This window comes from Canis lupus, chromosome 37 (assembly GCF_048164855.1).
Source record: "Canis lupus baileyi chromosome 37, mCanLup2.hap1, whole genome shotgun sequence".
In the NCBI taxonomy this organism is placed as follows: Eukaryota; Metazoa; Chordata; class Mammalia; order Carnivora; family Canidae; genus Canis; species Canis lupus.
Window position 1 is genome coordinate 16205435 of NC_132874.1, and position 18855 is coordinate 16224289.

Below are 18855 nucleotides of genomic sequence, written 5' to 3' on the forward strand. Positions count from 1 at the left end.
GCTTGGGGATAAGGTTTTTCCAGGTCAAAAGTATGCAAACTTCTGCCAAGCATCCCAACACCTGGAGGGGCTGTAAAAATACAGGTTGCAAGGGCCCTCACCCCAAGCAGTCAGTAAATTCCAGGTAAATTTAATAATCCACTTTTCTTTCTTTTTTTTTTTTAAGATTTATTTATTTATTGAGTGGGAGGGGGAAGGGCAGAAGGAAGAGAGAGAAACTCAAGTGGGCTCTGACTGAGTGTGGAGCTGGACTCGGGGCTCGATCCCATGACCCTGAGATCATGACCTGAGCTGAACCCAAGAGCTGGACACTTAACCAACTGAGCCATCCAGGGGCCCCAATAATCTATGTTTCTAACAAGTTTTTGGAACCAACTGTTTGAGAACCAATAGCTCTAAGACCAAACTCTTTGATTTTGTTTTTCCTCAATGACCCTACTTGATCTCTTTTCCTGTGACTAAGTAATTTACCATAAAAACAAACAAACAAACAAAGTTTTGGGAAAAACAATATGGTACGATTTGAAAATACTTAATAAGCATGAACTCAAATAGTGGGTAATCTGATCTCTTGAGTAAAATTTACCTTGGAAAGCTTATCAGCACCGCCAGGAAGAATGGAAGAAAATGAACATATAGAAATGTGTTAATACTGCTATTTAAGTGAGAAAAAAAGCCCAGGGGGCACCTGGGTGGCTCAGTCAGGTAAGTGGTTGACTCTTGATTTCAGCTCAGGTCATGATCTAGGGTCGATCTCTGGTCGTGAGATTAGGCCCCACCTTGGGCTCCATGCTCAGCAGGGAGTCTGCTTGAGATTCTCTGTCTCCCTCTCCTCTGCCCCTACCCCTCACCTCTAAAAAAAAAGAGGGAGAGCAAAGCTCTAGCTGCAAGGGGTCCTGCCCCAAATCCCTTCTCTAATTTACTGTATACAGCAAGCACACCTGTGCATAATTCCAGTCTCCTGCAAAAGATAGAACAGGATTACTTACTGAGAAACACTGATGTTTTGGGTATCTAATGTGCCATAAACTGAATTAGAAGAAGGGTATGAGAGAGATTTAAAAATAACAACTCAGGGGTGCCTGGGTGGCTGAGTCAGTTAAGCGTCAGACTCTTGATTCCAGATTGGGTCATGATCTCAGGGTATTTTTATAAAAATAAAAAACAACCCCCCCAAAAGAGAGAAAGAAACAGAAATACTAATTATTGGGGGCAAATGTGGGACAACCTGAACCTCACATGCTGCTGGTCAAAGTGCGAATGGAAAAAACTCTGGAAAATGCAGTAACTTCCAGAGCTGAGCACAGGCAGGTCCTATGACCCAATAATACCATTCCTGGGAATTTACTCAACAGAAATGTGTCATGTTTATGAAATGACCTACAGCTCAGTATTCACTACAGCCATGTTCACAACAGACCCAAATGCCCATCAACCCAAATGCCCATCAGGGTTTCTCAACCTTGGCACTACTGGCATTTTGGGTTGAATCTGCGTTGTGGGGGCTGTCTTGTGCACTGTAGGATGTCTAACAGCATCTCTGGATTCTACCCACTACATGACAGTAGCACCCCTTGCCTCCAACTGCAAGTTGTGACAACCAAAAATATTTTCAGATATCTCCAAATGTTCCCTTGGTGTGGGGGGGGACAAAATCATCCCTCCTCATTTCATGCCCCTCCTTCTCTCTACCAAGCAATGAGGAAAAAAAAATATATTGTGTTTGCAACACAGAAAATGAATCTCACAGACATAATATTGAGCCAAAAAAAAAAAAAAATGAAAAAAGCCAGACAGAAAAAGAGTACAGGCTGTTTATTTCCATATATAGAAAGGACAAAAACAGGTCACAGTAATCTATGGCATTAGACATCAGGGTAATGACTAGGATGCGGATCATGTTCTGGGTCTTGATGGTTGTTACTTGAATGTGTTCAGTCCGTGAAATTTTATCAAGCTGATCACTACTGATCTGTGCACTTTCCCATGTTCTAGAATTCTTCACCAAAAACGAATGAATGAATGAATGAATGAATGAAATGAGTCATGGTCCTTTTCCCAGAAAAACTCTGCTAGGTGAGTCTTCTAGGTGAACGGGGATCAGGAGTCCTAGAAAAACTAATATTTACAGGTTATAATCCCTTGTGATTAAATGCGCTGCAGTACCACGTGCAGAGCCTACTCACTTCCTCAAGGGGACGGATTGCTAAGGGTGTCTCTGCTCTGGTTCCTGGCACCAGTCACTCTGGGCCACGACCCAACCGGCCACCTCTCCTTTCTGCCAGTCAGCAATGCCCAGAAGAAAAGGAGTCAAGAGAAAACAGAACAGGAAGTCAAAAATTCAAAAATTCAAAAACTCTTCGAGCTCACCAATGAGGAGCTGAGTGCCAGCCACTTGTAACGTGGAGCAGATGAGGAGAGAGGGAACACCCAGAGACAAGCAGGATGTGTGTTATCAACGGACATGATGACTGCTGGCATCTGGGGCCATCACCCTTATCTCCCCAGCGAGGAATTATGACTCAGGGATCTCCTGTCTAGGGTCACTCAGTGGGGAGGTGTGACCTGGGACTGGAAAGTGAGCCACTTTGCCATCCAGTGCCCCATCAGGCAGGCCCAGGAAGGCATCAGCACCCAGATGGCTCCATGGAACCATTGTGAGAAGGAAGTGGGCCTGGGTTCACTTCCAGGGAGACGCAGGCATTCCTTTTCTCCAGCGCTTCTTTTTTCTGTTTCAAGTTCAATCGGTCAACAGTGTTGAGAAAGCACCTACGTCAGAAACACTATGGAAATTCTTTCCTTTCCACTGCTTTCTTTCTATAGCTCAGAAAAACCATCTGGACAAATCTTTTCCTTGCAGCTCGTATTATGATTGATTTCCAATCTCCATCCCTCCCTCCCCTGTGCAGGTGACCACACTGCTGCATGTTCTGACTGGTCACAAGCAGAAGACATGATCCAGGTAACTCTTGGCCCCAGGTGAACTGGGTGCCTGAGGCCTGGCCCTTGAACTAATTACCAGGTGCTTGGTAAGAATCTGGAGCCCAGAGGCCCCGTGAACCATCCTCTCTCTCCTCTTTCTGCAGAGAACAATTCCCCACGCCCAAGGTTCTCCTTCCTCTGTTCTGACTTGGGGACACCAGGTGTTCAGATCTTGCCTCATGCTTCCTGGATTCCCAGCCCTTTGCAATCCTTAGACACCTGCTGTCCCAGTGACTTTTGCTAAGTTTCTTTTCTTTTCTTTTTTTTTCAAGCTTTCCTTTTTCCGGGAGACTAGGTCTGAGGCCATCCACATGACTGTTTTATTTGACTGGGGTTTGATACACTATTGCGAGAATTCCATCACAGCATAACCCTGCTCCCAAACTTGAAAAACAGTGTTGAATAGCTCCCATTCAGTCCTTTTATTTATTTAAAAACTTTTGTTGTTGTTGGAGCACCTGAGTGGCTCAGCTGATTGGGTGTCTGACTCTTGATCTCAGCTCAGGGCTTGATCCCGGGGTTGTGAGTTCAGGCCCCATGATGGGCTCCACACTGGGCATGGAGCCTGCTTAAAAAATAATAATAGTAATTTAAAAATAAATAAATAAAGATTTTTATTTTTAAGTGATCTCTACACCCAACATGGGGCTCGAACTCACACCCTGAGATCAAGAGTCACATGCTCTACCAACTGAGCCAGCCAGGCACCCCTCCATTTGGTCCTTTCAGATCCCTCCCTCTGTTCTCCATCCTGCAGGAGGGCTGATTTATGGGGAGCTTATTAAGCAGCTCTGGCTCTGGTTGGGTTTGCCAATGAGGGCACAAGAGAGACCTCAAGGTGTTTGCTCCCCAGCTCCTCTCTTGCCAGTCACAGCAGGATAGCTGCTTCCTTAGACCGAAGCTCTCCTCAAAGGGGCCCAGTTCACAGCACTTTTTCCAACCACTCCTTCTTCCAGGCCTAGAAATGATAATAGTCCCATTATCACTGGCTCTGGGTATTACCATGCACTTTATGGTTTCCCTCCACTCTGCCCTCCTTGTCAAAAACAGTCCCTTCAGTAACATTGCATGCCTGCAAGGCCTCATTTCTCTGGTATCTTTGCCCAAAAGGCATACCTTGACTCTAATCATGAGGAAACATCAAAATTGCAGTCTTCAAAATGATAAGATCTGGGGGGACAGAAATTTTCTGAGAAGTTGTTCCAAATTAAAGGGGATTAAAGAAGTATGACAGCTAAGTGCAGCTTGAGATCGTTAATCAGATCCTAGTTTAGGAAGGATGTTCTCAGTACCACCAGTAAGACTGGAATAGGGTCTGTGGTTTGAAGAATCATGACGTTCCACTGGATGGTTGTGCTACAGTCATGTAAGAGATGACTGCGCTTAGGAAACACTGCTTGAAATAGTAAGGAATAATTGGCAAATGGTGTAGGAAAAATAAATAAAAGAGAGAGGGAATAAAATAAGGCCAACATGGTAAGATGTTATGGGTTGGAGGATGTGGGAATGAAGGGTACCAGAGAGCTCTAAATTATTCTTGTAAGTATAATAATTTTGGGGGATCCCTGGGTGGCTCAGCGGCTCAGCGCCTGCCTTCAGCCCAGGGCGCAATCCTGGAGTCCTAAGATCGAGTCCCATGTCGGGCTCCCGGCATGGAGCCTGCTTCTCCCTCCTCCTGTGTCTCTGCCTGTCTCTCTCTTTATGTCTATCATAAATAAATAAATCTTAAAAAAGTAATGATAATAATAATAATTTTGAAATGAGTTTAAAAGAAAAGGTTAAAAACTCATTAAGATCTTTAAACATTTTCTAAATAATCAGTCATGTTTTCTTTTTTTTTTAAAAATGTTAATTCTAGTATAGTTCACATGCAATGTTGTATTAGTTTCGGGTGTACAATACAGCAACTCCATGGTTCCATATGTTATTCAGTGTTCATCATGACAAACGTACTCTTAATCCCCATCACGTATTTCACCCGTCAGCCCACTCAGCTTCCATCTGGTGACCACCAGTTTGCTCTCTATAATTAAGGGTCTGGTTTTTTGGTTTGTCTCTTTTTTCAAACTCATGTTTCCATTAAATGCACAGCTTCAGCTGTGGGAATTTCTGCAGGGCGGCCTAGTGGATTAAACTGATCATGAAGTAGGGGGTCAAACAAACCTAGGTGAGGTCATTTTACCTTCTCAAGTATCAGATTCTGCACCTGCAAATCGGAGGTAATAATATCTACCTCTCTTAGAATATTCCTTTAAAAAAATTGATTGATTTATTTGAGAGAAAGAGAGCATGAGCAGGGGAAGGAACAGAGAGAGAGAAGCCCAAGTAGGCTCCCTGCTGAGCACCAAGCCTGACTCAGGACTTGATCCCAGGATCCTGAGATCATGACCAGAGCCAAAACCAAGAGTCAGCCACTAAACTGACTGAGCCACCCAGGCACCCCTCCCTCATAGGACTTCTGTGAGGCTTAAATGACTCAATCCATGAAGCATCAGTCTTAAATCTTCTGCTTTCTCCTCGAGAAAGCATTTGTTCTATAGAATTTCTTCTTTGAGAAAAACGTACATTATTGACATCAACAGAACTGCCAGCATTGGGGCCATCTAGAAAGTGGAGATATCCCCATTTTATAGAATTAACATTGGACAACGATGCTACTTAAAGATCCATGCTTCGTTATTGGATTCAGCTCTTCCCTACATTTTATGACCAAATGGAAAGCTTGCCTCTCTGAGATTCTGAAATCTAGGGTCTAACGTGGGATGGCATAGTAAGGGAATACTTTTGCACAGTTTTTACCCTGTGACATATACTGAAAACAATCATGTGTCTGGCACTTGTAAAAAATATGGTCCAAAAAAAAATATATATATATATGTATACAAAGCTCTCTCAGCCAGAAGTGTCTGGCCAAGGGACACCAACTGTCTGAGGCCTTGCGTGCCATGCGTGCTGCCGGGATCAATATGCAGCTGATCGGCAACTACTGCCAGCACATCAGCACACAGACAGCTGGGAAGTTCAGCAATGAGCACGAAGCCTAACAAGGGAAGAGGCTGTTGTTACAGGAGACGGTTTGGGAAGAAGCTGAAAGCACTCCACACATTCTGGGAAAAGACTGAGCTGCTTAGTGGGGCCTGGGTGGCTCAGTCATTAAGCATCTGCCTTTGGCTCAGGTCATGATGCTGGAGTTCTGGGTTCAAGCCCTGTGTTGGGGTCCCTGCTCAGCAGAGGGTCTGCTACTCTGTCTGCCCCTCACCCTGCTTGTGTTCTGTCTCTCTTGCTTTTCTCTGTTTCTCAAATAAATAGATAAAATCTTTAAAAAAGGAAAAAAAAAAAAGATAGAGCTGTTTCCAGCTGTACTATGCATTCAGCTGTGCTGGGTGAACCTATGACCTTCAGAACAAGGCAAGGTCTCTACTCTCAGGACCCACATTTTGCCAATAGTGACCTATCATTGTAAGTAATTTCCTTCCCAATCCTGCCTTGTCCGTGATTTCATTTCCACTGCTACCTAATCTTCCCTTTTATGGCTTCAGACCAGGAAACAAGGAGAGCCATAAACCCCAACCCTCGCCTCGCCTTTGCCTGATTCATGACACTGCAGACACTGGAGTTTCACACACCAGGAAGGAGCCCCAAGAAGTCGCAAAAGCAGCTAAAAACAGCTGCACAGGTTCAGCATTTGCCTGGAAAATTCTACCAGGGTGACTTTACCTTCCATAAAAACTGTTATGATCTTTCATTGAGGCTTGAAGGAGGTTAGTCAGGATTGCACAGATTATAGGAATTTGAAGCTTGCTTCTTTCCTAATAAGGAGAAAACTGTAGAGATGCATTTAGGAATCCTCTGAAGTAAAAACAACTGGTTGTGAAACCCTGTCCAGTGCAGCCCTGAATTTGCCAAGCTCAGTAACATAGAATTAGCATTTGGAGCAGCAAACTGAGGTGGATTTAAACCACCCATCTTCCTCAGTGTCCAGGTGTCGGAATGCAGCTAGCACAGAGCAATGAGCACCCTCAAAATGGAGACCACAGCCATGGGGAGGGACCCTTGAGAAATGGAAGGAACAAAAAATAAAAGCTGCAGAAACGTCAACTAGGACTTCAGCACAAACCCTTCCTTATAAAGATTGGGGAGGAGAAGGATGCAGGCTAAAATAGTAAAATAGCCCATAGGGTTTCCTTAGAAAAGAAGGATTGGTGCCATTTGCTTCTTAAAAAAAAAAAAAAAAAAAAAAAAGGAGGAACCACAGTCTGCATAAATCCAGAGAAAAAGTAACTGCATATTATGAGCTCCCTTATTTATTTTTAAAAGATCTTCTTTAAGGCTTATTTATTTAAGCAATCTCTACACCCCATGTGGGGCTTCAACTCAAGACCTGGAGATCAAGAGTCGTGTGTTCCACCTACTGAGTCAGTCAGGCACCCTGCTTTATTTATTTATTTTTAAAATAAGTCTTAGCCATTGCTTAATCAGGAGATTCAGGAGGCAGAGACTTGAACATTTGGGGCCACAAGGTATGTTCTTAATCTGTGTTGCACAATTTCATCTCTTAACCCACTCCATCTTCAAAACAAATTTAATCATCTTGACTCTCGTACTTACAAGCTGGGTGTCTTCGGGCAAGTACCCCCAAATTTTCCATTCCTCCATTTTCTCATCTATAAGATTGGATTGCAAGTACCGAAATTCAAGGAAATAATGACCAAAAGGCAGTTCATCCTCTCAGAAGAAGATATACCAAAGGCCAACAAGTACATGAGAAGACATTTGACGCTGTTGTTCATTGGAGATATGCAAATCTAAATCACAGATGTGATTTTACAGCCACTAGAATGGTGTAAATAAAAAGACAAGCAGTAACAAGTGTTGGTGAGCATGTGGAGCACTTGGAACCCTAAGGACTACTGTTGGGAACGTAAAATGGTGCACCTGCTTTGGAAACCAGCTGGGCAGGTCCTCAAAATGTTAAACATGGAGTTGCCACATGGACCAGCAATTTCACTCTTGGGATCTACCCAGGAAGAAAGAAAGAAAACATATGTCTGTACAAAGACTTTCTCAGGCATGTTCTCAGTAGCACTATTGGTAATGGCCCAAACATGGAGACAACCCAAATGGGTACCAATGGACGAATAAACAAAATGTGGTACGTCCACATGATGGAATAGTAGGTCACCCATATAATGAAGTAAGTACTGATTCGTGCTACGACATGAATAAACCTCAAGAATATCACACAAAGCAGAAAGAGCCAGATATGAAAAAAATACATATAATTTGATTTATATATAGTCCAGAAAAGGCCTATCCATAACAGACAGGAGAGTAGGGTTTGGGTGTGGAAATAGAAAGTAGCTATAAAAGACATGAGGTTCCTTTTGGAGATGATACAAATATTCTAAATTAGATGAGGGTCATGGTTGCACGATTCTGTAAATACAGTAAAAATTGTTCGATTGTTCACTCAAAATGGGTGAATTTATTATTCTACGATATGTGAACTAGACTCCTGAATCACATACCTCACTTTTGTGGTATGTAAATTATACCTCAAGGAAGCTGTTAATCTGAGGGTGGGGGAGGTAATTTATCCAGTGCCTGATACTGCAAGGGCTCAGACCTTCTGGAAAGGCTTTACAGCACAGAAACCTGAGGCTGAGAAAGCAGCTGGTAATCCTGTCAGCCTATTGTATGCTGTCAGTGACTTGGACAATAGGAAACTTCCGGATTTGCTTGAAAGCACTACCCTATTTATTTTATACAAACAACATAAGGTGAATCGAATTCAACCTGACACCAAGCTCTGCGCGGGTTGAGGCTTGCAGAAACGTAAAGCTCTCATGACCCTCTAGGACTGCATTCCATCAGGCCCTGTAGATGCTAAAAGACAAAAACCTAATGAGAAGATAAGGGCCATCCATCAGGTAAAAACCGAGTAGCCAGGGTACAGAAGACACAGGCCCTCTCTGCCTGGGGCTGTGGATTGTCAAAAGTTTCACCGACAGTACCAGTCAGCTGGGCCCCGGAAGATAATCAGGATTTCTACAAAGAAGGGCCCAGAGGGGAAACTGGCGTAAAGGCCAAGAAATCTGTTTGGCGCCTAGCAATAACGATTAAAAAGAGTTCAAATGGTAGTCAATTAAACCTCTTTGCCTGTATTTTCTGGATTTTATTTATTCATCTGTTTGTTTGTAGGCAAAATATTATCTCTGCACCTTCAAAACCAGGCGTTCCTGGGTTCTTGGGGTCACACATGGCTTTAGAACAGTAACACTAAAACCTCAAAAATCAGTGTCCAAGGAGTTAGTCTGTTCCCTTGGACACAGAGTTCCTACAATAGACCAGAGCCTTCCAAAAGGCCTACAAGGAGATATTTCATCTTCAACATAAGGTGAAGAATCAGTCTCAGAGAAATTAGGCACCTTGCCCGAAGTTACAGAGTGTAGGTGGCAGAGCCAAGGCTGTCTGCTTTTAAATCCCACCAGCAAATGGAAGCCACCCTCTGAGTCCACAGAGTAAACAGATCTTTAGAGCATTTCTTCAACCTACTTCACAGACCACTTACGTTTAAAATGCGTTCTAGTTGACCACTGACTCTAGTTGAGTTAGGCCTAACCCTTACTTTTCTTTCTCTTCAGTCTACTTTTATCTTCCTCAGTATAAAAGTAAGATGGGTTACCACAGGAAGAAATGTTATCTCTGAATATTAAATATTAATAATATTTTCATTAACTTAATTGAATCTAAATATTAATATATTAATTTAATTAATCTAGGATCATGTCTCCGGCTATTCCTCAGAAATCCCAGAAGACGCTCCAATTAACAAAGTGAAGTTGTTCATATACATCATCATTATGATGTAAACCATTTTTGATAGTAATATATGTGGCTATGTAAAATGCATATAAATCAACTAATCAACTAAATGCGTATAAATCAACTAAACTTAGGGCAATTTCTGATTTGTGGAAATTAACATTTTGGGTTTTTTTTTTAAGATTTTATTTATTTGAGAGAGAGTGAGCAGATGCTTAACCAACTGAGCCACCCAGTTGGCTCAGAAATTATCATCTTTTTGAAAACTCAGAAAGTACCCAAGAAATTATCATCTTTTTAAAAACACAAAAAATTGTCATTATCTCCAGTGGTTCTTGATTCTCAGTCATCATAAGCAGATAAGCCTGTTATTCTATAACTTAAACCATAGAAGACACTGAACTTCTAGGTGCCCTCAGTCCTATCAAGGTGTCATTGTCAAGATGACAAAGGTCATCCTCTTGAGAGGAAAGAACCAGGAAATAGTCTAACTTAGTAGGAAGGATAAAGAGGAAAGTTAAGGATAGAGTATGAGCCACAGAATGCTCAAAGAGCAAATCCTATGACCAGGGAAGGAGGGCAGACACAAGTATAGCACAGATAAGATCATTCAAAGGTTACAAACCACTTCCCCCTGCCTTGCTCCCATTTCATCTAGAGGAATAAAACTAATACCACTATTTCCTTGATAATCTATCTACATAAAGGTGAAATGTGTCATGCCGTTTATCACCTTTTCAAGGGACTGTATTTCCTTGAAAAGAACTCACGGGGGCCCCACTCACTGATTTCCTTTTCTGTAAGTTGACAAAATTGGTATTTTCTAGCAGACATAAAAAAGATATTGTTCAAGCTAATAGTTAAGACTTAACTCCCCGCCCCCCCGCGAGTCTACCCATATGCCCGGTGAATCTGGGAAGCTCTGTGAACGTAATGTGTTTGAGCAATATAAATTCCCTCTGGCAGCCAAATCACCAGGGCCACAAGCACAAGATCCCAGGACCACTGTGATTCAGATCTGCTCTCCCCTGACTCTTGAGAGAAGCAAGAGCTGGGCACCTCAGCCCTGCATTTCTACAAAGATGGAAACTAAAGAGATTAGCCAATCTCCACTAAGGGTAGAGTCAATCTAGTGTGGCCTCTACAGGAGGCCCTCTATCAAGGGCACAGGGGTATGACACACAAACCATGGGGCTGGTCTGTAGGCTGGCTCCAGGAGGAAAAGAAATAAGAAGCAGGGAGTCTGCCTTCCAGGTCCACTATCTTGAACATTCTTCCTTTTTCTGTTTCTTCCCCTCAGGCACCTTGGCATGCCTTTCTCCTCCCATCTCCAACAAAACTTATAGTCAGGTTCTGTTTTTTCACTCATTCAGATTTTAATATGAATTTTGAGTAAACTCCCATGGAATCATATTCCAAGTACTCCTTAGTAGCAAGTGAGGCAGTCATCATCGATCAGTTTTTAAATCTTGAAATCCAAGGAACCCTCGCCGAATGTCACAGCCACTGGAAGTCCTTAACCCAGGTAGAACCACGCAAGCCAGAAGAGTTCAAGAGGAGAAACTTAGAAGGAAAGTGGGAGGCCAAGAACTTGCACCTCGACCTACAAATGAATCTTTTCTCCAACTGGACACCATGCCCAGCTGAGTCAGAAGATTAAGGGGCTGCATTTTGTGGCAGATAGATTAAGGAAAAGAAGTGGGGGAGAACAGAACTTGGAGAAAAATAGGGGAAAGACGAGGCAGAAGGAGGAAGCAAGGAGGGCAGGAAGGCCTAAGTTCATAGCAGCTGGTGAAGTTTATTGGGCAACCTCTTAATTTGTTTTAATTTTTATTTATTGGGAGAAGGGCAATCTCTTAAGACCATAGCTGAGGGAGTCCGGGTGGCTCAGTTGGTTAAGCGTCTGCCTTCGGCTCAAGTCAGGATCCCAGGGTCCTGGGATAGAGGCCCATGTTGGGTTCCTTGCTCAGTGGGGAGTTTACTTTTTCCTCCCCTTCTATCCCCCACTTCCCCTCCTGCCTGTGCACACACTCTCTCAAATAAATAAATAAAATCTAAAAAAAAAAAAAGACCATAGGTGAACTCCTTTTCTATGACCCTTCTGTCCTCATGGACACCCTCGCCTGTGTAGGCTATGCGCAAATCCTTACCTTCTGAGGCTTCCAGAGGACCTGCTAACTTCTTAGGGAACTGATGATGTACAGGGGGCCATGTTTTGTTTTGTGCTTTGAGCCACAGCTGCCCAGAACTACCCGAGGCCTAAACAAGTGGCAGCCAGGCACACGGTAGGCAGCAGCACCCTGTGAGGTGACGTGAATACTCGCCATGTAGTTCCTACATGACCCAAGGAAAGCAAGACCCTCCGGGCATATCTGAAGAGGACACAGTGAGAAACTGCCATCAACGGAACAGTCCAGAATCTGGCAGCCAAGTGGGAAGGTGCCAAGAGTACAAGCCATGGGACCATGGGCATCACAAATGAGTGGAAGCTCTGAAGCAGGGGTAAGGATTTCAGACAAGGAAAAGGAAGCAGGCAAAGCTCAAGAAGCAGAGGTGGAGACGCTGAGAGACAAGCATGGTTGACTTCTCGATGCTGCTGGGAGGGCACCACGGTTGTCTGACCATTTTACCTGGAAAGAGGAGGACCCCCGGTTCACGTACACCCGGTACAGGAGCCACCAGCCACAGGTACAAATAAATGATAATTGGGGTATACTGGGTTAAGTACAATATTTATTTAAATCAATTCCCCCATGTGTGTTTGTTTGTTTGTTTGTGTAGACTTTATTTATTTATTTATTTATTTATTTATTTATTTATTCATGAAAGACGCAGAAAGGCAGAGACACAGGCAGAGGGAGAAGCAGGGTCCCTGTGGGGCTCGATCCCAGGATCCCGGGATCACAATCTGAGCCGAAGGCAGATGCTCAACCACCCAGGTTGAGCCACCCAGGTGCCGTGTTTGTTTCTTTTAATGTGGCTACTAGAAAATCTAAAATCACATACATGGCTCACATTATATTTCTATTGGATGGTGCTGTTCTAGCTCCCTGAGGCCATTTTGGTTGTGAGATATTTTTTGTCCTGGCCTATTACTTCTTTGAGAATCCTAACAAGCCCCCGATCACTGCGATGAACTAGAACAATCTTAAAATGTCCCAAACAACCAACCAGCCAATTCATACATCAACAAGAAGCCCCTTCCAAACAAAATCCGATTTCCACAGAACAGGAGTAATAGTTAAACAAGACAGCCACTTCGGTTTCAGTTCCCTTCCCTCTTCATGAGCAAGCCCTATACTCAGGCTCACCCAGGTCCTGCATGTGCCAGCTGCATCAGTGAGAGGGCACTGGCTTCCAGAAAAAAATCCTTCATACATATAAAACAGAAACTACTTCAAGGGCTCAGTCTTCTAAGTTTTTGAAAAGCACGGAGCAGTACATGGACTTTCTATAGCTTCACTGCTAACCAGAAGTGTAAGAATCCATTTCCAGTAGATAAACCAGGGTGAGAAAACAGGCTTTTATCTTTAGGTTTCTGTTCAACGAACTGATTAGAATCATCCTTTAGAATCTAACTCTCAGAGTGGAAGAGACTCACAGGCCATCTTGTCTAACGCTTGATAAATGAGCTGCCTTTGCAGCATTTCCCCTCTGTTTCTCCATATCACTTGGGCTTGTTCACCACTGAGGAAGCTACTCATTCCAATCCCAGATTGACAGGTTTTTAAATCTCCCAACACTGACCCTAGATTCTTCTTCCAAATGAACAAATCTTTTAGTTATATGAAGACAACGATCCTTCTTCAAATCTGTTTCAGATTGAATAAACTTTTTGTCTTGGTTCTTTCTAGAAAAAAAAAAAAAAAAGAGGGGGTACTGGCCTCTTATCCTTCTTGGGTACCATCTTTGGAACTGCTTTGTCAACATCTCTCCTTAAAATATGGTGCTCATACCTGAACAGTCTACATCATGCTTGATCCTCACAACACTTAAGACAGAAGTGGGGTTTTTCCTCCCTTATTCTGGACACTATAATTCTGTTGAAACAACTATATGCTTGTGACTCCTCCACCTCACTTTCTTGAGTCCTGATATCTTTTATCACTGCAACATTACCCCTTCCATTTTTTGGAAAACCACAGATTTAAAAAGCATTCTATGAGATAACACCTCACACTTGTTAGAGTGACTATTATTAAAAAGACAAGAAATATCAAGTCTTGGAGGATGTGGAAAAAAGAGACCCCTCTTGTACTGTTGGTGGGAATGTAAATTGGTGCAGCCACTCTGGAAAACAATTTGGAGGTTCCTCAAAAAATTAAAAATAGAACTACCCTATGATCCTATTGCTGGGTATTTATTTGGAAAAAAAATACTAGGTAAAAAAGATATGGCACCCATGCTCATTGCATTATTTATGATAGCCAAGATGTGGAAATAACCTAAGTGTCAATAAGTGGATGAATAAATAAAGGAGATATGAAATCTCTCTCTCTCTCTCTCATCTATCTATATAATGGAATGTTACTGAACCATAAAAAAGAATGAAATCTTGCTATTTTTAAAAAATTTGTCTCATGTCAATTGAATTCTTAGACCAGTCAGAAGAACTTTGAAGAAGAGGGGTACATTTTTCCTCTCTGACAGTATATTTGAAAATTGCTAAAAAAGCAATTCTTAAAAGTTCTCATCACACATACCAAAAATTCTTGTCACAAGAAAAATAAAATTGCAATTATATGTGGTGATGGGTGTTAACCAGATTTCTAGTGGTGATCATTCTGCAATATCTACAAAGAGCAGTACACCTGGAACTAATATAATGTAATATGTCAGTTATATCTCACTTAAAAAATAAATCTTTAAAATAAATAAGTAAAGAGGCTGTTTTCAAGTGTTTGAAAAAAAAAGGGTCCTAAGTCTATAAAGGTTTGTAAACAACAGTTAAGACAAGTGTCTGCAATGATTCACAGCCCTGGCTGTCCCGGAGAATTACCTGGAGACAGAACAAACACCTAAGGTGAGGTCTACCCTAGAAGTCAGGCCCTATGGGAAGTGGGGCCTGGCCTTATGTATTTTTAAAAGCTCTGAGTGAATATAGAATGCATCCAGGGTTGAGCCACTAATCTCAAGAAACCATGAATCTGGTCCTCATATTGATTCAAGTTACTTCTCCCTTGAACTATGAATCCGAATTTTTATTTTGAATTGAACTAGTAGGACTGAATCAGTTCACTATAAACAACTAAAGGTCATTCAAATCGGTTAGAACTTGGACCAAAGGAAAGGTGCAGTTAATTTAGTAACAACTGAGATCTAATGGAAATAAAAAGAACATCAGGCTTAGGAGACCTGGTTTATATCATTTGCATGATCATTCACTAGCTGGGTAGCTTTTGAGCATATCACGCAATCACACTGCAGTTTCTCTGTCTATACAATGAAGGCACTGGTCTAGAAATCTTTAAGGTGGAGATCCCTGGGTGGCTCAGTGGTTTAGCACCTGCCTTCGGCCCAGGATGTGATCCTGGAGACCCGGGATCGAGTCCCACATCAGGCTCCATGCAGGAAGCCTGCTTCTCCCTCTGCCTGTGTCTCTGCCTCTCTCTCTCTCTCTCTCTCTCTCTCTCTGTATTTCATGAATAAATAAGTAAAATCTTAAAAAAAAAAATCTTTAAGGCCTTCTAAATTTCTGATTCAATTCCAGGAAAGAAATTGCAAAGAAGTTTTAAAGTCATACCCTGCTCCCAGTTTGAAAGCCTGTGAATTTAGCTATTGGAACTTCAACAGGAGCGAAAGTATTATTAAAACGTTCACATTATATCATTCAAATTTACTGTATAATATTTATCTCTGATTGTAAATGATATCACACTTAGGGGAGAATTGGGTTTAGTCTTTCATATGCACAGCAGGCTTTCCCTCAATCCTTTGCCCTGTCCAAGGCTGCAGCACACATCTGACATGGGTCTGTGGATCCAGAAAGGCAGCTTGGCATATGAGCAAAATCCAGTAAGACAGCTGAGCTCCACCTCTGCCCTGCTAATCCCTATGCCTTAGTTTCCTCATCTGTAAAATGGAGATGAATTATATCATCAGTGATATCTGTGAGAACTGCTATAAAGATTTTTTTTAAGATTTTATTTATTTCATTCATGAGAGACACAGAGAGAGGCAGAGACACAGGAAGAGGGAGAAGCAGGCTCCCTTCAGGGACCCCAATGCAGAACTTGATCCCAGGACCCCAGGATCATGTTACAGTTGCCTGTAACACCCAGTGAAGGCAGATGCTCAACCACTGAGCCTCTCAGGTGTCCCTATAAAGATTTTTTTTAATTAACATTTGAAAATATAAAGATCTTTGAAATAACCTTTTGGTTTTTTACTATTTTTTCAAAAGCAGCTCATTCAGTATTGACTGTGCAATGTTCACTCAGAAGAACAAAAGTTAAGAGACTCACATACCTGGGATCCTATTGAGCGTCACCCAGAAGTGTTCATCAGGACTGTAAGTGTCTTTGGACCAGGAGAGCAAGTCAAGTGCATGCTGGTCTTGGAGGACAAAGTTGGCGAATTCCCTGGTGAGGGCCACATAGGCAGTGCCGAAGTAGATGGTCATGTTGTGAGGAGGTGGGGTCTTTAATTGTGTTGTTTTAAGCATGTAGGAATTCTTTTTGCTTAAGAGCTCCCGGTGGACGTACTTGGTCCGTCCGATGGCATGAGCGGGGGGCAGCACCCCGGGGGTGATGTTTTTCCCTTTAAATCCTTTCAGATACCGAACGATCTCCTTGTTGGTCTTCAGGGGGAAATCTTGGCCACACGTGTTGATGGCGTACTTCCAGGGCACCTCAGATGCCCCAAGGTCTTTAAGGCAGTTCAGGTCCGCCTGGAGCCTGGAAATCCCACCATAGACCACGGGCTCCATCTTCGAAGCAAGAAAAGCATTTGGGAAGCAGCTGAGCAATTGCTTCACTGCATTTTTAAATGTGTCTGTTGCCTTTTCATCCACATGCACACAGTAGACATTTTGGGGCATGTAAATCGCCCTGAAGAGTCTCTCAAAAGTGTCAAAGTCTTTGTGGATGGTCACTGTGTAAGCCAGAGGGAACCCTGCCTCCTCTTCTGATAGTGTTTGTGTTATATAGTGACTTTGAGCCATGTACTCGTAACAGGTAGAGTCACTGAGAGTAGTTTTCAGTGCGTTCCCCGTTGGGTAAAAAACCCTCCCCTTAAAAATCTGTTGACAGACTTCTGTTAACACCGAAGCATTGGACAGAGATGCCCTCAGAAAATGCTTCTCCTCCCATAACTTGTGATTGTAAACAAATACAAAAACCAGGGCAGTGATAAGAGACACAGTGAAAAGGTAATGCTTCCAAGAGACCATCATTCAAGACCAGAAAGCGAGGAAAATGTCTCCTGAGATCCGATCAGAGTGTAGATATATTCAACTTACATGTTCTCCAGAATCCATAGATCATCCTCTTGGTTGACGTGATTCTGAGCAGCTATTCCCCGTGCCCTTCCAGGTAACCGTTTGGACCTTTTTCCTGTCTTGCCTTCTCATTCGCCACTATGTTTCATTTCCACCTTTCTTTGACACATTTCTGAAGTAGCTCCTTTGGATTTGCTTTGCTCCGGCTCCCGTTCACCATGCAACCTGTTACCACACGAAAACAAGCCGTCTCGGGGAGGTTCTGATTCTGAGGTGTCCACCTCTCGCTGCTGGAAAGTCACCGAAGAGTGAGGTCACCATTCTGCAAGTCAGCGCCCCTTAGACTTTCTCTCCTAGCCTTTTCTCCCAGCCAGAGGTTGCGACTGTGTCAGTTCCCCAACTTCCTGTTAATCATTGCGTTCAACTGACTGGCTTTGTTTGCTTAAACAGCACTGCCAAGTTAAAAGCTTCAGTTCTAAGCATGTGAACACCGCCTGGAGAGACATTCTGTCAATAAATATTTAGTGCTTAAAAATTAATCGCTTAACCTGTCTTTTTCCACACACACACACTCCGACCTCCCTATATCGACTGGGTATGCTATAAAGCAAGACGTATGATTGGCTGTTGAGCCAAATTCTTTCCAGGGCTTAATTGTCTCTGCTGCTAGTAAGGTCCTTAGAAAGGCACATTTGCAAAATTACCTCACCACCTAACTTATTACACAAAGTGACTGGGGTGCTTGAAGAATTAAGGTTAATTAAAAAAAAAACATATATATATATATATATATATATATATATCCCCCCAAAAACACCCCACCTCAAACATCTGTCCCTACCCCAAAATTATATAAAGGCTAAAATTGCAGTTTGTGAAATGCCAAGTTGATCTCACCCGAGCCCAAGTTGTGGGTATGTAGAAAGCTAAGAGAGAGACAGTGTCTCACTCTGGGAAGTTCCAGAACTCACAGAGAGAGGTTTTTATGAATTTACAAACCCCCTCAAAGGGTTTTTCCCTATGCAAAAAATGAAAATAATTTTACCACCTCCCTAGGTTAGTCATGAGAATAAAGTGAAGTAACATGAAGAGTTCAGGGCCTTGCCCAGCAACCAGCTGAGGTGAGAGAGAAGAATGAACAAAAGTCCCTCCCCCATCATGTGTCAAGAAAACGACACAATCACCACCACTCTGTTGAAACCTTTTTACACTTCCCTTATTCTTCCTTCTGTGAGCCCGAGCCTGTTAGATGAAATGTCAAAGTTAACCCTGATCAGTTTTAGTTTATTTGGTGGTTAGCTGCATGGGGGTGTGAGCGTACGCTGTGCATACTTGCAGAAGTGGTGGGTTAGCACTGAGCTCACATAACCTTCATCTGTTTCTAGCTCCCACCACTGTCTGCACATGCTAGACAATCAAATATGTATTGATCGAGTGCTCTAGTTTTCATTTCTCTGTTTCCCTGATCACATTAGCATGAGGTTCCAAATATTAAGGACTTCTAATCTTTATTTGTATCTATGGATGTGGGTACATTCAACATACTTATTTTCCCAATACATCTTAGTTATAAAGACAACGTACTATTACAGAGAGTGGGTAAACACAAT

At 42.6% G+C, this 18855-nt stretch overlaps 1 protein-coding gene and 1 non-coding gene across 4 annotated transcripts in view; both read right to left on the minus strand.

Annotated features, from left to right (window-relative positions):
* The window catches only part of GCNT2 (glucosaminyl (N-acetyl) transferase 2 (I blood group)), an 82607-nt gene extending 64774 nt beyond the window's left edge, over nt 1-17833 (minus strand). The window contains exons 1-2 of one of the 3 annotated variants that reach the window (XM_072813899.1): nt 16276-17800; nt 1801-13657 (exon numbers count right to left, since the gene is read on the minus strand). In XM_072813899.1, coding sequence (XP_072670000.1) covers nt 13614-13657; nt 16276-17200 — 969 coding nt within the window. In that variant the 5' untranslated portion in view covers nt 17201-17800 and the 3' untranslated portion in view covers nt 1801-13613. Of the gene's footprint in view, nt 1-1800; nt 13658-16275 lie in introns of those variants that run through there. The other 2 variants (XM_072813898.1, XM_072813897.1) reach the window with 2 other exon arrangements.
* On the minus strand, nt 3617-3688 carry TRNAK-CUU (transfer RNA lysine (anticodon CUU)). The gene has a single exon. It is a non-coding gene; the product is annotated as a tRNA-Lys (tRNA).
* Nucleotides 17834-18855: the final 1022 nt, after the last annotated feature.